The sequence below is a fragment of the Narcine bancroftii genome, chromosome 6 (assembly GCF_036971445.1).
Source record: "Narcine bancroftii isolate sNarBan1 chromosome 6, sNarBan1.hap1, whole genome shotgun sequence".
Taxonomy (NCBI): domain Eukaryota; kingdom Metazoa; phylum Chordata; class Chondrichthyes; order Torpediniformes; family Narcinidae; genus Narcine; species Narcine bancroftii.
This window is the reverse complement of record NC_091474.1, coordinates 29,095,657-29,119,479: the sequence shown is the minus strand read 5'-3', so window position 1 is coordinate 29,119,479 and position 23,823 is coordinate 29,095,657. Positions and strand designations below refer to the sequence as shown.

General features: G+C 38.8%; 1 protein-coding gene and 1 long non-coding RNA gene across 6 annotated transcripts in view; one reads left to right on the top strand and one right to left on the bottom strand.

Annotated features, from left to right (window-relative positions):
* LOC138735896 (copine-1-like) overlaps nucleotides 1–9,940 on the bottom strand; it is an 85,181-nt gene extending 75,241 nt beyond the window's left edge. For 3 of the 5 annotated variants that reach the window (XM_069884503.1, XM_069884502.1, XM_069884510.1), the window contains exon 1: nucleotides 9,282–9,360. In XM_069884503.1, the coding sequence (XP_069740604.1) occupies nucleotides 9,282–9,359 (78 nt within the window). In that variant the 5' untranslated portion in view covers nucleotide 9,360. Of the gene's footprint in view, nucleotides 1–6,715; nucleotides 6,805–9,281; nucleotides 9,361–9,850 lie in introns of those variants that run through there. The other 2 variants (XM_069884508.1, XM_069884505.1) reach the window with 2 other exon arrangements.
* LOC138735898 (uncharacterized) overlaps nucleotides 9,666–23,823 on the top strand; it is a 31,172-nt gene continuing 17,014 nt past the window's right edge. The window contains exon 1 of the long non-coding RNA XR_011339990.1: nucleotides 9,666–10,124. This is a non-coding gene — a long non-coding RNA (uncharacterized lncRNA). The remainder of the gene's footprint in view (nucleotides 10,125–23,823) is intronic.

Below are 23,823 nucleotides of genomic sequence, written 5' to 3'. Positions count from 1 at the left end.
ATCAGGAATGTGTTAAACTGCAAAACACTCCCTCAAGATGGACTGGGCCTATGGAAACAAAGGCAAAAAACTATTTTACAAAAAAGCACAGGCTTTCTACAATAGAGCCACTATTCACCACCATTATGGTGAATCTGCTACTTGTGAAAACAAGGAAATCGGGAATCCACACAAACCTACCCAAACTTTTAATATTGAAAGGTTTTCAACTTTTCAAATAATTTGGATGAAGTTCAACACCAACCAAAACTTTGCATTCATCAAATTTGTAAAATATATGTTTATTAAATTCACTGATACAGAATTTGTAAAATGAATGTGGCAGTAGTTACGTCAATGAATACTTTAAGATTAGTTTTTATGATAGGTCATGGTGTTATTTTAAAGCCTTAGTATTCACTATTTCAAATGATCATTGAGCAAGTCCAAGAAACAATTTTTTGAAAATTCCTGCTTCTGTTACTTTCATGCAGCTTTTATATAGCCTACACATTTAGTATGAACATAAACAGTTTTTTTTTTCTAAATCAGAAGAATGTTAAACAGAAAATGTGGAAAAAGCTAATTGAAGGTTTATAGGGAAGTTGAGGTCTTTGGGGGGGGGGGGGAGTGGGGAAAAAAAAGAGAGGAAATCAACAAAGAAACTGAATGAGAGGGCAGACTGGAGAGGCTAATATGCTGCTGTGTTATATGGTGGTGAGAATCAACAGCAGACAGCACGAACCTTAAATATGCCCCAAAGTAAAACCAAACAGCAATACTCTCATTGTTTAAAAATTGCAACCATCTTCTGAACAAATTGGAAAAGAACTGCGACATTTTAAAAACAAATGCAAAGTTTAATATTTATATTGTCTGTAATTTGTGTCCACATGTCATTAATGGGTTTATAAATTTTCAATGAAATTAACAATGAAACCAATGGTGTGAGTTTTAATGATAACCCATGATACAGATGTAAACTACTGGAGTATAAACACCCTACTGTAAATTTGAACTTTTGAAGGTCATTTGAAAAGTAGTATGGAAAGATGTTTAAAGTTAGCATGCAATTTTTCTTTAAATTGGTCTGCAAAATTATCTGAAACAGGATCTAAAAGAACTGAAAACTTTAAAGTAGCAGGCAGTCATACAGGTGCTTGATTTAAAATAATAATCAGTGAGGATTTGAGATGTCATCTCAGCAATTTCTAGTCAGGAATCAATGCAAATTTAAATGTGCATGAATTTTTGTAAAAATAGAGGAGCTGATGGACCTCATTAGAAGGATGTACAAGCGTCCAACCTTTTATCCGGGATTGTTGGGACCAGACACCTGCTGTTGTTCAGAATCTTATGGATTTTGGTCTCTTTCCCTGCATCTGATGCTGTCTTCCCCCCATCTCTCTTCCCCCCCCCACCTCCCTCGCCTGGGGCGTGTTGCCGTCTCCCCCCCCTCCCTCGCCTGGGGCGTGTTGCCGTCTCCCCCCCCTCCCTCGCCTGGGGCGTGTTGCCGTCTCCCCCCCCTCCCTCGCCTGGGGCGTGTTGCCGTCTCCCCCCCCTCCCTCGCCTGGGGCGTGTTGCCGTCTCCCCCCCCTCCCTCGCCTGGGGCGTGTTGCCGTCTCCCCCCCCTCCCTCGCCTGGGGCGTGTTGCCTTCTCCCCCCCCTCCCTCGCCTGGGGCGTGTTGCCGTCTCCCCCCCCTCCCTCGCCTGGGGCGTGTTGCCGTCTCCCCCCCCTCCCTCGCCTGGGGCGTGTTGCCGTCTCCCCCCCCTCCCTCGCCTGGGGCGTGTTGCCGTCTCCCCCCCCTCCCTCGCCTGGGGCGTGTTGCCGTCTCCCCCCCCTCCCTCGCCTGGGGCGTGTTGCCGTCTCCCCCCCCTCCCTCGCCTGGGGCGTGTTGCCGTCTCCCCCCCCTCCCTCGCCTGGGGCGTGTTGCCGTCTCCCCCCCCTCCCTCGCCTGGGGCGTGTTGCCGTCTCCCCCCCCTCCCTCGCCTGGGGCGTGTTGCCGTCTCCCCCCCCTCCCTCGCCCGGCCGCGCTGCCTTCTCCCCCCCTCCTCCACGCCTGCCTGTCATGCTGCTGTCTCTCTTCCCCCACTCCTCGCCCTACCAGCACCAGGGGAACAGCCCCCACCCCGGCCCCCTTCTTAGTTCCCTTGCACTGACACAGTGGTTTCAGCTGCGAGGGCAATTATGGGGAGTGATGACAGCAAGTGGACTGTCTGAAAGCACCACGACATTGGACAGGCATCAGTATATGGCGATCGGGAGGCGCTTATAAAGTAGTGGACTGCGACGGGATACACGGGAGTAGAGCGAGGGTTATTTCGGGTAATCTTTGGCACCAAACTCCATCTTTGATGAGCAGTTGTCATCTACTGAAAAAAGTGCCTGTTTTTGGAACTCCAGTTAAAAGCTTTTTATTTGTGATTAATATTGTTCTTAATGTTTTGCAGGCAATTTTCTTAAATTTGCAGGGCCGTTCTCACTCTCAATGATTAGCAATAGAAACGTATCCACAGCAACCTCATGATCAGGTTTTAATAAAATCAAATATTCAGCCAAAAAAAAACACAAAGTCCTATCTAATTTTTTATCAATCCTCTCCTTTCCCTATTAAAAGTTTGGATTATATTGAACAGTCTTCCAAAGAGGGTGACTGTGCAGAAGTACCGACTACCAACATCAAGTCAAGCCACGGTATTTTGGAAAAGATCTTAAAGGTTTTGGAGGGAAAAGGGAATTGAAGTTGACAGAATGAAAACAAAAAAAACTAGCCTCTTTCAGTAATGAAATGTCTGATTAAGGAAAGTCACACAACTGTTTCATATACCTATCCTTTTTCTTTAACTGGGAAGATAATTATGTTTTGATTGCTTCAGATGTAACTGGACAATATTTATTTAGCGTTTCCCCAATTTTATCAGCCATGACTGTCAAGTTCCCTCAAACTCTGAGATCACTAGGATGTCAGTTATTCAAAATAATCAGTGTGTACAGTATTCATGCATCTGCCCAAATTGGTGAACTCTGGATTGTGCATTTAAAACATGGGATGTAAGTGTAGAAAGATTTTCAAAAGATGCTTGATACCAAGGGGTACTCAATGGGACAAATGAAAGTATTGCACAATTTCACATTAGATCAAAGTCACAGCTATCAGATTTATCCTCCAATCACTGGCTTTTACTTCACTTCAAAATAATGCAGTGACCTACTTACAACATTGATCACAACATGGAGTACAACTACTGCCTCACTCTTGTGCTGATCTAAGCCAAACAACTAATTCAAATTTGCTTCTTAAAGCCAGACAGCATTGTGAATGAAAGTTACACAAACCACACTTGATTGTTCCAAATTTACACTAAACTTAGAAAATCTAAGCCAACGATATCAAATATTGCCCATGGTGAACAATGCAATACACCAGCAAATCACAGCCAAAGTATCTTGAAATGCAACCACCACTATAATGAAGTGCAAAATATCCAACAAACAGCAGTAACAAAGTTGTATGTTCTGGTGACACTGACTGAAAGGTAAACCTTGATCATGCAGAACTTCGTGCAGAATTTCATGACTAGTTCACGACAATAAATTCTGATTCTGAACTTCCAAATATGTATGATCAGATTCATTCATTAAATTGTTACAAGGCAATTTGAAATGACAAAATATTCAAATATTTGTACACTCAAGCAGTCTCACAACGGTCTTTTAAAGAAACTTGCTGCAAATCCCAAACACAATTCAAGACAAAATTAATTCAAAATGCACATTGCCAAAAGAGACCCCAATCTACTGATATGTAACCAAAAAAAAGCATCATTTTTGAAGCGAGCCAAGTGACCAGTGAGAATATATTCCTATCACCTTGCACAACCAAGGCAATGAGATCAGATGTAATTAATGCTACCATGAAAAATTCCAAACAATGTGCAAGTTTAAAATTGGTGGGGGGAAGTGAAGTACTGCCATTTTCTTAAATAATCACTAACCATAATAAACTTATCATTTAACCAGTTCAGATAGAGGAAATGTCTGAATGTAAATACCAAACCAAACCAAGAATTCAGACAGGTTTTATGGGGCAATTTGTAAATTCAACTAGTACTTCAAATTTAGATTGTGGAATCTTTTCAAGAAAAACACAAATATTAAAAGTAGTAATTTTGTAAACACCCTTGTCATTTAATTGCAATAGCTTGGACAAAATCTTAAAAGTACATTCGTACACAGTGCAAGGTTCAGCATATTACAACCCAGGAAGACCTGTGCTAAATAATTTTTTATTCTTAAACATAGATTATCTGAAACTTGATCAGAAAAAATACCATTGCAATTTGTTAATTTTCTCAAAACAGCACAAATTTGTAAACCACATTGTTCACAGAAAATAGAATTTTGCAATTTTATCACCAGGACAGCATTAAATGCAACTCCAACAATGATAGAAAAACAAATAATCATTTTATTTCACAAGCTGGTCTCTTTAACCCATTGTCCCTAAAGAAACCTTTTAGTGAACAAACTCAAAGTCCATGCCGAAACAAAATGCTGCCAAAGCTCCTTGTTCTGAAGGACAAGGTCTTGCCAAATAGTCATTCAAGCAAAAAACAATTTCATGCTTCCCCATCATTCAAAATCAACTGCTCAAAATTCATCTTGTAACTCAGCAATACAGTTTGTTGAAATCAGATCACTTCAACTTAAAACTCTCAGTTCCAAGTTTTTCATTGCATTTTAAAGCATTTTAGCAAAGAATGTGCAGTGATAAAAACTGCAAGTACAAAGATGTGTAACATTTTATAAAACTGATCATAAATTTATTCACATGCATTTTGACCATACAAGAAAACAAACCAGCGATTCCAGAATCATTTAAAATTCTAGATAACCATCACCATAATAATCCAAAAAAATCACTCAACTCTTCTGAGAATCAAGCACCCTCTCAAAAATTGATTATGTACTACATATACATTACCATTTCAAAGCTGGACATGATTATTAAGAAATCTTAATTGCAAGTACACAATGAATTATGGAAATTTTTATCTATCTTTTTGAACAGGCGGTAGGAACAAATTTTGTCTGAGAAAAAAATGAGGAAAATCCATATCCAATGAAAATTCTGTCCACAACCAAACTTAATTTACAAGTATTTCAAATACAATTCAAGACTAAATTTGCTCTAGAACATTACACCATAGTACAGCCATTTAGGCCCACGACATTGTACTGACCTACGGAAACCTATTCCACAACAATCTGATCCTTCCCTACCTCACACCCATAACTTACATCCAAATGCCCATCCAGGACTTTTAAATGTCCCTATTGTACCTGCCTCCAGGCACCTCCTATCCTTTTAAAAAAATCTACCCATGAGATCTCCCCTCAGCCTTCCTTCGCTCCCTTAAACAGATGTCCTTTGGTATTTGCTACAGTTGTCCTGGGGGAAAGGTGCTGGCTGTCCACCTATCTACACCTCTCAATCTATTGTCATCTCCCACCCTTTGTCACTCCAAAGAGGAAAGCCACAGCTCTGCCAACCTTACTTCATAAGACATGTTCTCTAATCCAGGTAACATCCTGGTAAATCTCCTCAGCATCCTCCCTACAGCTTTTACATCCTTCCTGTAACGAGACCAGAACTGAATGCAATACTCCGAGTGGTCTAACTAGAGTTTGAAAGAGCTGCAACAATGCCTCAAGGCACTGAAATTTAATAACCCCCCCCCCCCAACTAATATCATATCAACTCATGCAGAAATCTTGAGGGATCTATGGATTTAGATATTCTGTTCCTCCACAGTTACAGTTAATATTTCTTAAGTGTTCTATATTCCTGTGACTATGAATGGGCAGTGATGTTGGTAAGAAGGCTAAAAAATATCTAAAATCAGTTTTAAGATGCTTATTTTTCATGTGCCAGACATATTAACAAACTTAAAACTGCATGGATCTTGTGTGTTCTACTTGCAAGTTTAAGTAATTTAAAGCAGCCATTCCCTTCAATTAAACATTCACCCATCAGTAAATAGTTTTGAAATTTAGCCTTTTCCCAGACAAACAGTTAAAGCCTTAGACAAATATATTTGTCAGGTACAGGAGTTAACACTAAAGGATAGGATTAGCAGGATTTTGATGGCCTCATTACAGGGAGAGGTGCAGGCAGGGTGATAGAATGAAGGAGACCTGTGTAGTTGGACATCGTAGCTTACGAGTTCAAACATTTCCTATCCATAAAAACTATTTTTATATTATTTGAAAGGAAAAACAAAACTATCAAATGTAACATGACTTTGACAAGTATTTAATGCATAAGAAATTAACATTTAGATGTTAAAATAAATGGCAGAGATCCCTCACATTATCAGGCTGCTAATATGTAAAGTTTTCAAAACTGTTGGGAAAATGATGAAAGCTCAATTCCTGAGATGTTTCAGGCACTTAACACAATGTAGTTTAGAATCTCAAATTCCCAGCATGAAATGCTCCATTTGGCATTAAGTGCTCTTAAAGTACAAGGCACTTTTGTTTCCTGAAGAATGTACGTCATGATTGAGTGAACTGAAAACTAGAGACCCTGTTTGTTGAAACATTACATTTGTAGCATTTTTCTTTCATTACAAAGCATAGAGCGTGCATCAACTGTAATTAACAGTGTACTCCTGAATTAGTACATTATATAACCATATCAAAGTGAGTCAGTCTAAATAGTACAGCACATACCTCCTCTAGCTTTCAAAGCCACTTGCCAGCAATTTAGAAAGCAGAAATGGACCAAAATAATTCACGTGGTCAGGATTACACTCCTAAAAAAGAAGCTGGATGGGAAGAATAAATTTACAACAGAATTCCAAACAATTCACACAAATCACTCTGCCCAATAATAATCACATCACTTTAACAATTAAAACCATTAGCAAATGCAATGTGAAAATTTACATCAAACATTCATCCAAAAATTGAACACATCCATTTTATGGACACAGTGACTAATGAAATAACTTGCTAAAATAAAATGGCAAATCATGAACATACAAGGATTCATACATTCCTAAAATTCCAGTGGGAACATCTCAACAGAAGAAAAATGACAGGGATTTCCCAACCTGCACCTGGACCAGGAAACAAGGATTGCAGAATCTCTCTGTAACATAACCATCATACAACCGTAAGCCCAAAACGAAACTGATTGCCACACTTTCAGACAAAATGGGTCACTTAGATATTGAAATGCTGTCCAGATTCTCAAACAATACATCTTTCAAAAGAATGCACGTTTCCGCTAATACCATCTGCTTTCAGAACCCACAATGATTTAAAAACTTAACTGTGCAACTTCTAATTCCATAAGCAAGCACATCAAGCCTAAACAAATTTCCTTTCCTGCATACCATTTGCAGAGTAGATTTCTCCAATGGAACCCATAACAAATAAAACATGTTTGTAGTTGAAATGCAAAACTGAAATGAAGTTCTTTGAAACAATGGTTAAATCTTCCATAATCCAGTAAATCTGATTTACATGCAATTTGATTTAATCATTCTTCTTAAAACTAGCAATTTGTTGCTCAATGTATTCAAGTCTTACTAGTTAAGCATTAAGTTACCAACATTTCTTTGATATTTACACATCTTTGAGAATTTGCAAATGATACAGAAGCCAACTTGAAATCCCATTGCAATTAATTTAAGGGTAGTTTCTGGTATGAATTCAAACTCACCAACAAGTTAGCAGATTGGGTCACTCAGCTTCATCCAAGTTAGCAGAAAGCAATTACCTACATCTAGATACGAGTTATCGTTCAAGCTATTGCATCATGCTTAACCTTTCAACTTGACTGAAATTTAAATATGCAAATGCTCTCAACCTTAGCACAAATCTACAATTAAATGCTTCATTCTGGACTAAAATCAAATTTTAAATCAAGGCTATTCAGCCATCAACCCTTGCTTTCTATGGATGCTGGATGACCTGCTGAGTTTCTCCAGCAATTATGTACATCTGCACATTTTTTTGTTTAACAACCAAGTTATCAAATTAATGTCTGTATAATATTTGACTTCAAGTACTAATCCTACTCAGAGATTAATCACTGATGCAGCCATAGGCACAAATTAAATATCTTTGTCATGCATTTGATTAACTCCTGATGTCCAATGGATATACACAGCAGTCCAGAACCAAAAAATGTCAGGAAATATCCTACCAAAGAAATACAGCATTGATGCAGGCTAACCTGAAGAACAAAAGTGATCAAGAACTGTGGTACACAGGTTAGAAAAACAATAATTCCTGCCCCTTGTATATGGTTCCAAATGAAGTTGAGATGCAACCAGTTACACCTAACCAAGTGATCAAATTACAACAGTTAGGATTTTCCAGCAGCTATTATAGACTTCAAATGATAAAGCTTTTAGTGAGGCTCCAATTATAGGTCAACTGTACACCTTTTTCTCCTAAAGGTATAAACTCAGCACAAAAACTACTTTAAGATATTTATCCCAATTCACAACCAAACACCACACTGATTATAAACTAATCAGTTTTAATTGTGCACCTGAACCCACAGCAACCTTTCACAAACCCAAAAGCTGAGACTCACCCTCTAGGTGTTCAGTCTGAGCTGGAATTGCAGTACCCAACAGCACTTGCGATCACCACTAATGATTTCTGTTCAAGTGTGAATTTGCCAACTCTGCACTAAATTTCTGACAATGACAGATCTGAACAGCAGTTGTAGTAAGTGGTGCAAAGACAACCACTACAACACTTTGGGTCCTTAACTGAATTACGATAACAAGCTCCACAGCATATTAAGATACAAAATTCCTTTTCGTGCAGGAAATATTCTAAAAATAGTAAAACAAAGCCAAATAGAAGAATCTAACAACTCAGTCACAAGCTTAAGAATGTGGGTTTTAAAGGTCTCAAGTTTGAGATAGCACAAATAAAATCAATATGCCATTTTTATAATACTATCTAACAAAGACTAAACAAAAAAATTAAGCAAAACTGCTATAGACAAGGTTGTAAGCCAAAATACAAAGTTTATCAAGCAATGCTGACGTTCATTTTGTTACAAGATTCTAAATTAAAAAGTGACATTATATACAAATTGTTCCAAATTGATAAAGTCAGACTAAATCACAAAGCAGACCAATTGAGATGCATCATTTGTCCCTCTATTCAACATTATCTGCTTCTAACTCCTTGCCACAGTGTTTTTTTTTAAATTCAACAAATTTAGCATCCAATTTGTCCCACACAGAAGTAAATTAACTGAACCTACTCTGATGGCGCTATGATCCATCACGGGGAAAGACACTGAAAGGGATTCATACCAGGTAACACAATCCCCTTTTTTCATCTTTTCTGTCGCCTTTTCCAAAGTATGCAGCGTCCACAAAAATGAAACCACTTAAATACCTGCAGATTATGAGACAAACATGCTGAAGCCTGAACAACAAACCCTGCCCCGTGCACTATTAGGGGAAAGGACAATAAAAGGCGAGGTGTTAGGTCCTCCGACGCAAGAGCCCAGGGTGGGGAATAGGGTCGGCGTGGAGGGACCTGGGAGCGCCCGGCTCGCCCCTCTTGCAGCGGCCTCAGGCCCTTTGTTCACTGCCGGCGCCCCTCCCGAGGTGAGGGGTGGAGATGGGGGAGGAGTAGGGGTCATCCCCGCATTCACACGTGAACAGAACACCGGCCGTGAGCGGGGCGGTGGCCCCCGGGAGAGGTAGCGGCGGTAGGGCAGGCCCAGGCGGCTCCGGTTGATGCCTGCGGCCTAGCCGCCAAAGCTGGGGAGAGAGATTTGGTTGGGCAGCCGGCCGCAAAGAGCCGCGTTCCCGAAACCCTTACCGGCGATTTGGGGGGGAGGGGTTATATAAAGTACACCGGAGCCGGGGGTGGGCCTGAGGGAGAAGCGAACGGACACTCTGCTACTGTGCCGCTCCCGCCCGAATCCTCACTCCGCCAACATGGCGGCGCGGTCCACCCTGACGTCACCGTTTGTCTGACGTCACCGCCCGGTCATCTGCCCAATGTTGTCAAATCAATTTTATCGTTCATGTCATGCTCGCACCGTGGGACAAGGTAGCGTCTCTCCAGGACCATGAACCATATTTACTTAGCTGTAAGTTAGGAAAATAGTCAACACACTAAAATATTAAGGTACTAAAGACGTATACACTGAAAGTCCACGGTACACTTATCCACATCTGTACTGGGAGGGCAGGAGCCTGATGGCTTGGGGGAAAAAGCAGTGTCCCACTCTGGATGTAAAGGCCTGAGTGCCATGGTACCCCTTGTCAGATGGCAGAAAGGAGAACAGTTTGTATGCAGGATGTGTGGCATCTTTCACAATGATCAATGGTTTCCACCTTGCATCTAATGTCCTCCATGCGAGGAAGAATGGTCTTTTCTGCTGACTTCACTATCTGCAGGGTCTTGCGGTCCAAGGTGGTACAGCTTCCAAACCATGCGGTGATACAGTTGTATAGGACTCTCTGCTGAAGCCACACAGGGACAGGGATACAGATTATGTTTTACTGTTTGTTTGGTTTCTTTCTTGTTCTATAGTTAATTGGGGAGTGGAGAGGGAGGGGGGGGGTTGGGGTGAAAATAGAAAATGTCACTGTGTACATGTAAATACTGGATCTGTGTATATATTTTTATTGATTTGGTACATTGTGATGTATTAAATACATTTTTTTTAAATTAATTGGAGGAAGAACAAAATATAGGTTATAGATGGAGATCCAATGCAATATTATTACAGAGGAAAGACTTGTGATTTTATGAGACAACAGATAAAGTTTTTTTAGGAACCAAAGGGAACTCAGCAACAAATAAGTTTATAATATGGGACACTATGAAGGCATATTTAAGAGGTCAAATAATAAGTTATACTTCTAAAATAAAGAAAGAACATATGAAAGACCAGTTGGAAAAATATTGAAATTAGAGAAGGAATTACATATGCAAAAAAATGATGAGAAAAAAATATTATTGGAATCAAAGAAATTGAGACTTAATACAATACAAACCTATAGGGTAGAAAGGAAACTATAGGAACAAGCAGAAGTACAAATTAGGTGAAAGAGCTCATAAAGTATTAGCAAGCAGTTAAAAACTGAACATGTTTCCAGAACAATGATTGCAGCGAAGAAAGAAACTGGTTAAGTCAATTAAAAGATGCAGGAAATAAATTATAATTTTAAGAATTTTTATAATAAACTATATCAATCACTGAAAGATGGAAAAAATAAGAGGAATATTCACAACAGGTTAAATTACCTATGTTAAATACAGATGAAAAATTAGAGTTATCTAATTCTTTTTCTGAGATATAAATTTATAAGATTTTGATGTCATTACAAAACAATAAAGCCCCGGGAGAAGATAGTTCCCCCCCCCCCCAGAGTTTTATAAATAATTTAAGGAATTATTAATTCCTGTATTAATGGGTGTATTAGATCAAATGAAAGAAAATGACTAGAAAGTCATGAAAATGACTTACCAGAATCCTTTAAAATAGCATTAAAGTTATTCCAAAAAAAGGAAAAGATCTTTTACAGGCTTCTTTTAGACCAATATCATTATTGAATACAGATTATAAAATTGTATCTGTTACTAATTAATCGATTAGCTAAATATTTACCAAAATGGATAAATATGGATCAGACTGGTTTTATTAAAAATAGATGATCTGTAGGCAATATAGTTAAATTTATCAGTCTATTAAGTGTAGCACAGAAAAAAAAGAAGCCAGCAGTAGCAGTTGCATTAACGCAGAAAATTTTGATAGTTTAGAATGGGATTTTTATATTTAGAGTATGAAATACATTTGGAATTCCAAATACTTTTATAAATTGGATAAGAGCATTATATAATCAACCAAAAGCTAAAGTAGTTACAAATAGACAAATATCAAACCCTTTTTTATTAGAAAGATCATCTTGACAAGGATGTCCATTGTCACCATTTTTATTTGCATTGGTTATAGAACACCTTTGGTGGAAACAATTAGAAGAATAAAGAAATTAAAGGTTTTGAGATAGATAATGAAGAACATAAAATCAGTTTATTTGCAGATGATGATATAGTTTATTTAACAAAGCCAGATATATAATTGAATAAATTAAATGTAAGATTAGCAGAATATGGCTTAGTATCTGGTTATAAAGTTAATGTTGATAAAAGTGAAGTGATGTCTATGGTTGATATGGACTATACACAAAGTAAAAAAAAATGACAGTTCAAATGGGAAAAAAAAGCAATTAAATAGTTAGGAATAAAAATCGATAGAAATTTAGAGAATTTATTTAAATTAAATTAGTTACCACTATTAATAAAGATAGAGGATGATTTAAAAAGATGGGAAGATTTACAAAGAACTTTAATAAGGCATGTAATTGTATTAAGATGAACATTTTTCCAAGGATACAATATTGCTTTTTAGCATCTTTTTTTGACTTTTGATCAATTGAAGGAGAAATATATTATCAACTTAAATCATATTTTAAAAGGAAATTAGGTATGAATTTAAGACTTCCGGAGTAAAGCCAATTTGAATATTTAATTACAGATACATTTATTGAGAAATTTATTACCACAATGTGTATAAAATTGCAAGATACTATGGGGAAGAAGGATTTATATAAATCTAAACAAAGGTGGATATATATTCAAATTCAAGAAGAAATATGGTCAAGATTGTGTCAAGAGAGTGTTACAAATATGATTAATGCTAGATATTATTACAATGTTTTACATCAATTTTATTATATTCCTTATAAATTAAATGGTCTTAATCCCAATCACTCTGATAAATGTTTTCAATGTAATAAGGTAATAGGGACTTTTTTTTACATTCAATCTGGTCTTGTGTAAAAGTGGAAGAATTCTGGAAGGATTGAGTATATTATTATGATAAATTAAATTATGAAGATAAAAATACAAAATGATCTGAGAATATTTGTACTTTGTAATATATATGAAGAAGATATGAAATTGAAGTTGGATAAATATCAAATAAAATTTTTGAGTATAGCAATGGCAGCAGCGAAGAAATGTGTAGCAATAACATGAAAAACAGAGAATTTTATAACAATAGACAGAGATCATTACAGTGTTACAGCCAGCAGACAGGAGCTGGGACTGGAACAGGACAAAAGCTGGCAAGCTTATGGAAAGCTCAGTTGTAAGATGGCCTGGTCAAAGCCCTTGTGGTTCATGCAAGAGGAGAGGACTGGCTGACTAATGTTTTACTTGGAATAAGAGAAACAAAAAGGCACTCTGTGCTGACCTGAAAGAAAGAGGTTATCATCTGGAGAACCCTGAAGGGGAAAGTTTCATCAGCAAAACACTGAAGTGGCTGATTAAAAAGGATCAACAAATCTCTCTCTGAAAACTGACAAGAACCTTCCTGAGCGGTAACCATTTACCTTTCAAGCACCAAAGCCTGGTGAACTTTATAAATGTTGAATAGGAGTTGCTTGCAACCAGTGAAACTTGGAGGGGTGAGAGGTGAGATTGGTCTGTGAACCAAATAACTTTTCTGAACTTACGCACACATTACATAAATGTGTGCTTAGAATTAGAAAGGGGGTTGGGTTGGGTTAAGTAAGTTGATAGAGTTAAGTTAAAGTGTGATTCTGTTTTCATGTTTGGAGATAATTAAAGGCAACTTTTGGTTGGGTAACCATTTGTCATGGAGAATAGCTATTGCTGCTGAGTTTTGGGGTCCTCTGGGCTCATAACACCTACCATTTACCATGTATGATCTTTCTTGGTTTGTCCTTCCAAAATGCAACACCTCACACTTGTCTGCATTTAATTCCATCTGCCATTTTTCAGTCCATTTTTCTAGCTGGTCCAGATTCATCTGCAAGCTTTGAAAACTTTCCCTGATGTCAAAACACCTCCAATCTTTGTGTAATCTGCAAACTTGCTGATCCAATTTACCACATTATCATCCAGATCATTGATATAGATGACAAACAACGGTCCCAGCACTGATCCCTGAGGCACACCAGTAGCACAGGCCTCCAGCCTAAGAAGCAATCTTCTGCCATTACTCTCTGGCTTTTCCTATCCAGCCATTGTCAAATTCATTTTACTACCTCACCATGAATACCTAGCATCTAAACCTTCCTAACTCTCATGTAGACAATATCCACAGCCTTTCCTTCATCAACTTTCCTGGTAACCACCATGAAAAGCTATAAGATTGATTAAACATGGCCTACCATGCACAAAACCATGTTGACTACCCCTAATCAGTCACTGGCTATCCAAATATTTGTATATCTAATCTCTTAGAAGACCTTCCAATAATTTACCTACTACTGATGTCAAGCTCACCATACTATAATTTCCTAGGTTACCTTTGGAGCCTTTTTTTAAACACTGACTCTTGAAGATGTCCTTGATAAAATGGAGATTGTTGCCCATGATGGTGCTGGCTGAGTTCACAACTCACTGTAGCCTGTTCCTATCCTGTGCATTGGCACCTCCGTACCAGACAGCGATGCACCAGTCAGAATGCTCTTCACGGTACACCTGTAGAAATTTGCAAGAGTCTTTGGTGACCTACCAAATCTCCTCAAAATATCACCACTGTCAAGCTTTCTTTGTGAATGCATCAACATAGAGGCCCACGATAGATCTTAAGAGATGTTGATACCCAGGAATTTGAAGTTCTTAACCCTTTCCCCTACTGACCCATTGATAAAGGTTGGTGTGTGTCTTCCTCCTGAAGTCCACAATCAGCTCCATAGTTTTACTAATGTTGAGTGCAAGGTGGTTGTTGTGTCACCAGCCAATAAGCTGATCTATCTCCTTCCTGTACGCTTCCTCATTGCTGTCTGTGATTCTGCCAACAACTATGGTGTCATCAGCAAATTTGTAGATGGCATTTGAATTGTGTCTGGCCACACAGTCATGGGTGTAGAGCGAGTAGAGTGGTGGACTAAGCATACATCCTTGAGGTGCGCCTGTGTGGGTTGTCAGTGAAGAGATGTTCTCAAAATTAATTTTCTCCCTTCTGATAAACTTTTTAAGTCTTTCATTGCTGGATTCTAATACTTCCCAGCCTACTGGCCTCCCAAAAGCCTCTGCCACTTTGTATGCCCTGCTTTTCAATGTAATGTTATCTTGGATCTCTCCTGTTCCACACTGCGAGCCACTCCCTTGTGGAATCCCTCTTTCTAGTTGGGAATTTCCTCCTGAGTGTTGTGGGCCAACTGTTTGAACAACTCCTACTGATCTGTCTTGGAATATTTATCCAGCCGACCACAGAGACAGACAGAATTTACATTCATTAGGAAGGTGTGGACTGACTCAGAAGGTCATGTCGCAAAAATCACAACCATTTCTTTCAGGATATAATGGTAGAAAATTGATGAAAGCAGAGGTGTAGACCTGGTTTCATGGACTTTTGAGAGGTTTGGAACAATGGTTTTCAAACCTTTTCTTTTCACTCACATACCACCTTAAGTAATCCCAATGCCATAGGTGCTCCATGATTAGTAAGAGATTACTTAAGGTGGTATGTAAGTGGGAAGAAAAAGTTTGAAAACCATTGGTTTAGAACATAGAACACAACAGCACAGTACAGGCCCCTCAGCCTTCAATGTTGTGCCAACTTATATATTTCTCAAAGAAAATACTAGACCTTCTCTACCTCATAACCCTCTATTTTTCTTTCATCCATGTGCCCAAGTCTCTTAAATGCCTCTAATGTTCCAGCCTCCACCACCATCCCTGGCAAGGCATTCGAGGCACCCACAAATCTCTATGTAAAATACTTACTCCTAATGTTTCCCCGAAACCTTCCTCCTTTCACTCTGTACATATGTCCTCTGGTGTTTACTGTTCCTGGCCTGGGAAAAAGGCCTTATCTATGCCTCTCATAATCTTGTAGACCTCTATTAAGTCTCCTCTCATCCTTCTATGCTCCAAAGTGAAAAGTCCCAGCTCTGCTAACCTTGACTCATAAGATTTATTTTCTAGTCCAGGCAACAACCTGATCAATCTCTTCTGCACGCTCTCCATAGTTTCCACATCCTTTCTATAATGAGGTGACCAGAACTGAACCAATACTCCAAGTGTGGTCTTACCGGAGATTTTTAGAGTTCCAACATAACGTCTTTACTTTTGAACTCAATCCTCTGACTAATGAAGTCTAGCATCCCATAGGCCTTCTTAACTGTCCTATCAACCTGCACAGCAACCATGAGAGATATATGGATTTGGACCCCACACAGGTGAATTGGAACAGATCGCATCGCCGCTCCTACAGGAGTTGATTTGCTTCATCACCAGCCTTTCAAGACACTTCATCAACACCATCATGGACATTAGTTTTTGACTAAGTCCCGCATTGTTGGCTGATCCAGAAGGTGAAGCCACAGGGATCCGAGACATGGTGACAAACTTCAGCCTAAATTGCCAGCCTAAATGGGTAGTGGCAGAGAGATGGTTTTCTGACAGGAAATCTGTAACAAGTGGTGTATGGTGATCAGTGCTGAGACCTTTGTAGTATATAAAGATATGCAGGCAACACAAAGATTGGTGGAGTCATGGAGACTGAAAGATGTCTAAGGATGCATCAGGGATTGATCTGTTGGAAAGTTGAGTAGGATGGTGGCAGATGGAATTTAATCCAGACAAGTGTAAGCAGATATATTTTGTGAGATCAAATTCTGGTAGGACATAGCGAGTAAGTGGTAGGGCTGTTGGAGAATTGATAGACCATAGCTCCCTTAAAATGATGATATACAGTGCCCTCCATAATGTTTGAGGCACATGTTCAAGAAGTAGTCATTGACACATCCCACACTTGCCCCCTGAAGAGTGTTTCTGATCTGTTGGACATATATTTGGGGATGTTTCTTCATTATGACGAGAATTCTTCTGTCGTCAGCAGTGGAGGTCTTCCTTGGAACACCTGTCCTTTGCGATCACTGAGATCACCAAAATGCTTTTTCTTCTTAATGATGTTCCAAGCTGATGATTTTGGTAATCCTAAGTTGGACAATGTCTCTTACTGTTTTATTCTTGTTTTTTAGCCTCATAATGGCTTATCTGACTTTCATTGACACAACTCTGAACCTCTTATTGATAAATGGCAACTACAGTCTCCAAACATGATCAAAATCTTAGAAACAAGCCTTGCTCTCTTATACCTGCACCAATAAAGCAATTAAACATACCCAAGTACTCACAAACACCTGTGAAGTGAAGTGTCACTAAACATGGTGCCCTGAAATGAGGGGATGATGTATAAAAAGTGCTGTAATTTCTACATGGTCAAACCAAAATGTATTCAAATAACCTTGAATAAAATCTGGAATGTGTATTTTAATTACTTGTGACTTGTTCAATTACAAATTTGAAACTGTGGAGCACAGGAACAAATAAAGGAAAAAAGTGTCTTTGTCCCAAACATTGGAGAGGTCTTTGTAAATTGATGGTGAAAGGGATATTTTGTGCGCCAGGGTATTGAGTACAAGAGTTTGGACAGCACAATGAAGTTGTGCTAAACATTGGTTAGACCACATGTGAAGTACTTAAGCAGTTGCGTTCATCACACTGCAGGGAGAATGTGGTGACAATAGAGACAGGGCAAAAGAGGTTCACCAATATGTGATAGGATACAATGGTCACAACAGTTTTCCCAGGGCAGGAGAGTCTAGAACTAGAGGCCACAAAGGGAGAAGAAATCTCCATGCGGGGAGAAATTTGAAGATCTGAGGGGTATGTTTGTAACATGGAGGTGGAGTTTCTGGAATGAGGTGTTATAGGAAGTGGGCAAGGTACTACGTCAGCTCTTTATTTGATATTCACGAGGAGGAGGATATGGAGGGCAGTGAGGGGGAGATTGCTATTCACAAGGAGTGAGGGCAGTGAGGGTGAGGTTGGTATTCACGAAGAGGAGGGTAGTGAGGGCAGCGAGGAGGTTGGTATTCACAAGGAGGAGGATAGAGAGAGTAGTGAGAGCAATGAAAGATAGATTGGTGTCAAGGAGGTGGTGGTGTTGGGCCTGTGCAGAATATGAAGGTGGATGGGATATGGGATCTTTCTCAGGCTACTGAGAGGCAAGTGAGTGATTGCAGGGGCCCAGACAGAGCTATTTCTCTCCTATCTGGTCACAGATAATGATCAGAGCTCCTCATAATCCCTCAGTAAAACCTCCCTCCTCATCCCACCTCTGGCTTTAGTGCCTTCATGGCCCATAACTGTTAAATCTTCTCTAACTCCAGAAAGAAGGATGCAGAGTCTTCGAAGCCCCTTGCCTTCGCTGCAGAGGTGTCCATTCCCCTGACTGAAATATCCCCCCCCCCATTGTGTTTCTCTACAGTGGAAACCAGACCTTCGCACAGCAGTGCAGGTTTCCGTGGCTCAGCCCCAGGTTCCCACATCCTATCACAGTGATCCACGTCCCACCTCATACACCACCATGTCCTACCACGGTAATCTGGGTTCCACCAGTGACAGGAACGGGTCACCTCCTATCCTTCCTACCCCCAAACACCACTTTGTCCCACTGCGGTGATCTCCCTTCGTTGGCACTGGGATTCTCCAATTACATTCTTGGAGGCTGCACCATGTGACCCTCTCCCTTCCTCTGATCCACCCCTGCCTGATTCTCACTGGTTCTTCATTAATGACAATGCATCAGCTGAGAGGTAAGCTGATGTTTCATTGGGTAATCTGAGCCAGCCATCAACATAAGAGCTTGAGAAATGGAGTCAGGAGTTGGCCATCCGGCCTATCAGGCCTACTCCACCACTTAACCGAATAGGGTTTATCTGGTCCTGGTCTCAGTTCCACTTACCTGTCTGTTCCCTAAAGCGCTTGATGCGCTTATTATTGTTTTTTTTTCTAGTCTTGCAACTGTAATGGCAGTACTGCTGCTGGTGTTGACCCAGGAGAGTGGAGAGCAGAGTAACAGCACTGCTTAAAGGATTCAATCGCCAGACCTAATGCTGGCGACTCCATACAGGCTTTAAACAGTCTGTTTAAGGAGCTGACGTTGTTTGTAAGTAAAATCCTGCAATGTGGAGTCTGTGCTCAAGATGGCGATGCTTGCGCTCAGCACCCGCCTGAGTGGTTGCAGATTCCAGGGGCACCAAAAACAGGAGGAACCCCGCCCCCCACCCCGCATTGAGGAGAAGAAGAAGAGATAACCTTACACAGTGTCCACGGTGGCGGATCAGCGAGGGGCTCAGTGGCTGAGGGATCCACGCAGGCAACAGGTGACATGGCCGGGTGACCCTCTATGCCGTTTGTCACCTTTTTTTTTAAATTTTTAACACTATAAACCATATTGATCAAGATACATACATTTTCCTTCTTAAATATAGACAGTGTCGTTTTCTCCCCCCACTTCCCTCCTCCCCTCCCTCCCTCCCTCACCTCCCCTCCCATTCATTTAAAGATTTTTTGGTTTTTTTTTTATTTTTTATTTTTCACACCATAAATCACATTGACCATGATACATGCATTTTCCTTTTCAAATATATACAGTGTCATTTTCTCCCCCCCCTTCCTCCTCCCATCCCACCCTCCCTACCTCCCCCCCCATCCATTTAAAGTACAAAATCTAAGATACATTAACCAGTCAAACAATGTTGTCATTCAATGAAAATAAACAAGAAATTCCACTGAGTCAATTCTTTTCATTTTCTTCTCCTTTCATTAATTTAGGTGGTGAATGTCCCCGGTAGATTTTCTCTATTGTGTTTCATATATGGCTCCCATATTTGTTCAAATATTTCAATATTATTTCTTAAACTATATGTTATTTTTTCTAATGGAATACATTTATTCATTTCTATATACCATTGTTGTATTTTCAAATTATCTTCCAATTTCCAGGTTGACATAATACATTTTTTTGCTACGGCTAGAGCTATCTTAACAAATCTTTTTTGTGCACCATCCAAATCAATTCCAAATTCTTTGTTTTTTATGTTACTGAGGAGGAAGATCTCTGGGTTTTTTGGTATATTGTTTTCTGTAATTTTATTTAATATCTGGTTTAGATCTTCCCAAAATTTTTCTACTTTCTCACATGTCCAGATTGCATGAATTGTTGTTCCCATTTCTTTTTTACAACAAAAACATCTGTCAGATACTGTTGGGTCCCATTCATTTAACTTTTGAGGTGTAATGTATAGCCTGTGTATCCAGTTATATTGTATCATACGTAACCTCGTATTTATTGTATTTCTCATCGTTCCAGAACATAACTTCTCTCATGTTTCCTTTTTTATCTTTATATTTAAATCTTGTTCCCATTTTTGTTTAGTTTTACCATTTGTTTCCTCATTCTCCTTTTCTTGCAGTTTAATATACATATTTGTTATAAATCTTTTGATTATCATTGTATCTGTAATCACATATTCAAAGTTACTTCCCTCTGGTAACCTCAGACTGCTTCCTAATTTGTCCTTCAAGTAGGATCTCAATTGGTAATATGCCAGCACTGTATCTTGAGTTATATTGTATTTATCTTTCATTTGTTCAAAGGATAATAATCTATTTCCTGAAAAACAATTTTCTATTCTTTTGATCCCTTTTTTCTCCCATTCTCTAAAGGAAAGGTTATGTATTGTAAAAGGGAGTAACTGATTTTGCGTCAATATTAGTTTTGGGGGGAGTCACGTGATGGAGTAGTGGCCGGACGGTAAACTCCAGCCCTCTCCAGAAAATTCAGAAAAAACAAAGCAAAACACAAAGGCACAAAAATAAAAATCAAAGTAAAGTGAATATAAAGGTGGAAAGAAGATGGCGACGAAAAAAGAAAAGTCGAAACCAACGGTAAGAAGAGAGGAAGAGAAGACAACGGAAGATGAAGGAAAAGGCCTTACCTGTTGGAAGAGGCCCGCGGTGGAGAGAGAAACCCGCTCCCTCAGGTTGGTAGAAAGTGGACTACAAAAATGGCTCGCTGAGCCGAGTAAAAGTGCGCAACCGCGCATGAAAAAAAACACACCGACGGGAGGGGTGACCAGCTGGGGAGTCGATCTCCACAGCCGGCAATGACAGCTGCAGAACATCTGCAGCAAGAGGAGAACATAGAAGACAACGAAAACAAGAAAGAAGAGAAGAAAAGGGCAACAAAGAAACAACAGATGGCCAACCCAGAGAAAGAGGAAGAGGAAGAGTACAGTGAAATAGAAGAAGAAATTTGCAAGATAAAGGATATACTTTCTCTTATTAAAGAATACATGGAGTCATTTAAAGAATGGCAAGCGCTAGAATTTAATGATTTAAGAAGAAGAATAAACAATACAGAAGAGAAAATGAATAAAATAGATATGACCTTATCAGAAATGGGAAAAAGAATGGACAAGGTTCAAGAACGAGAAGCAGCAGTAGAAATGGAGGTAGAGGACTTAAAAAAGAAATTAGAGGAATCTAATAAAAAAGTTAAAGAGATACAAGAACTGTTAGCTCAGAAAATAGATATAATGGAAAATTATAACAGAAGAAATAACATAAAGATAGTGGGCCTTAAGGAAGATGAAGAAGGCAAGAATATGAGAGAGTTTATAAAAGATTGGATCCCTAGGATCCTAGGATGTCCAGAACTACAGCAAGAAATGGAAATAGAAAGGGCACATTGAGCATTGGCCTTTAAACCACAATCACAACAAAAGCCAAGATCTGTTTTAGTAAAATTCCTAAGATATACTACAAGAGAAAAGGTACTGGAGAAAACAATGGAAAAAGTAAGAGAGGACAATAAGCCACTGGAGTACAAAGGGCAAAAAATCTTCATTTATCCAGATATAAGTTCTGAACTCCTGAAGAAGAGAAAGGAGTTCAATACAGCAAAGGCGATTTTATGGAAGAAAGGGTATAAATTTATACTAAAGCATCCAGCGGTATTGAAAATATTTATTCCAGGACAACAAAACAGACTATTCTTGGATCCAGAGGAAGCGCGAAAATTTGCAGAACAATTACAAAATAGACTGAGAGATGAGGACGTGTAACGAGAGTACAAAAGACTGCGAACTAAAAGGACATAAGTTTTGAACTCCTGAAGAAGAGGAAGGAGTTCAAAACATCGAAAACGATCTTATGGAAAAAAACTATTCTCGGATCCAGAGGAAGCAAGGAAATTTGCAGAACAACTACAAAACAAACAGAGAGATGAAGACATGTAATAAGAGTAAAAATGACCACGATTTATATGTATGTGGGTAAAGAGGTATATGTGTGTATATATATATAATGTGCATACATGAATGTATCCGTATTTAGAGGAAAATATAGATAGTATAGACAAGAATTAATAAGGGAAGGAAAAGGAATAGAGGGAATAAGGAGGGAATTAAAAGAGTGACCTTTGTCACATATGAAAAGTGAAATCTTTTCTGGGGGGGCTGGGTGGGGGGGTGTTACGGTCACTGCAAAATCAGCTGACGCTTGCGAGTGAATTCGCAAATCCAAATGGAGAGGGGAGATGTGGTTGTCCGACAAGGGATAAAGGACAACTCAGGAGGGGAAGGGGGGATTGGGGCTAAAGGAGTTTTAAATAGGAGAATAAGGAAAATGTTTGATGTTTTAGGAATGTTGTCTTATAAAGGATTCAAAATAAGAAAACAGAAATGGATAAGAAGGAAAGGTAATGATGGAGAAACGGAAAGGGAAGATAAACAAAGTATAAAATGGCTACGTTGAACTATATGACTTTAAATATTAATGGAATACATAACCAAATTAAAAGGAAGAAACTGCTAAATTTACTGAAAAAAGAAAAAATTAATATAGCATTTGTGCAAGAAACACATTTAACTGAATTGGAGCATAAGAAATTAAAGAGAGATTGGGTAGGAGACGTAACAGCAGCATCGTATAATTCAAAAGCAAGAGGAGTAGCTATATTAATTAGTAAAAATGTGCCAATAGATCCAGCAGGGAGATATGTAATGATAAAATGTCAGTTATATTCAGAGTTTTGGAATCTACTCAATGTATATTCACCTAACGAAGAAGATCAAAAGTTTATGCAAGATATCTTTTTGAAGATAGCAGATACGCAAGGGAACATATTAATAGGAGGGGATTTCAACCTTAATTTGGATTCAAATATGGACAAAACTGGGAAAAAAATTAACAGAAAGAACAAAGTAACCAAATTTATAATTAAATCGATGGAAGAAATGCAACTTTTGGATATATGGAGGAAACAACACCCAAAGGAAAAGGAATATTCATATTACTCGGCTAGACATAAAACATACTCAAGAATAGACCTATTTTTGTTATCAGTTCGTATGCAAGATAGAGTTAAAAAAACAGAATATAAAGCTAGAATACTATCGGACCATTCACCCTTAATATTGACAGTAAAGTTAGAGGACATCCCTCCAAGAATGTATAGATTGAGATTAAACCCCATGTTACTTAAAAGGCAGGATTTTAGAGAATTTATTGAAAAACAAATTAAAATGTATTTTGAAATAAATACGGAATCAGTGGAAGATAAGTTTATACTATGGGATGCAATGAAAGCATTCATTAGAGGGCAAATAATAAGTTATGTAACCAAGATGAAGAAGGACTATAATCAGGAAACAGAGCATTTGGAAAGGGAAATAGTAAATATAGAAAAAGAATTAGTAATGAAGGAAGTTATAACTAAAAGAAGAGAATTGGCGGATAAAAAAATAAAATATGAAACACTACAAACATATAAGGTGGAGAAAAATATAATGAAGACAAAACAGAAATATTATGAACTAGGTGAAAAAAACACACAAAATCCTAGCATGGCAGCTTAAGACAGAACAAGCTAAGAAAATGGTATTGGC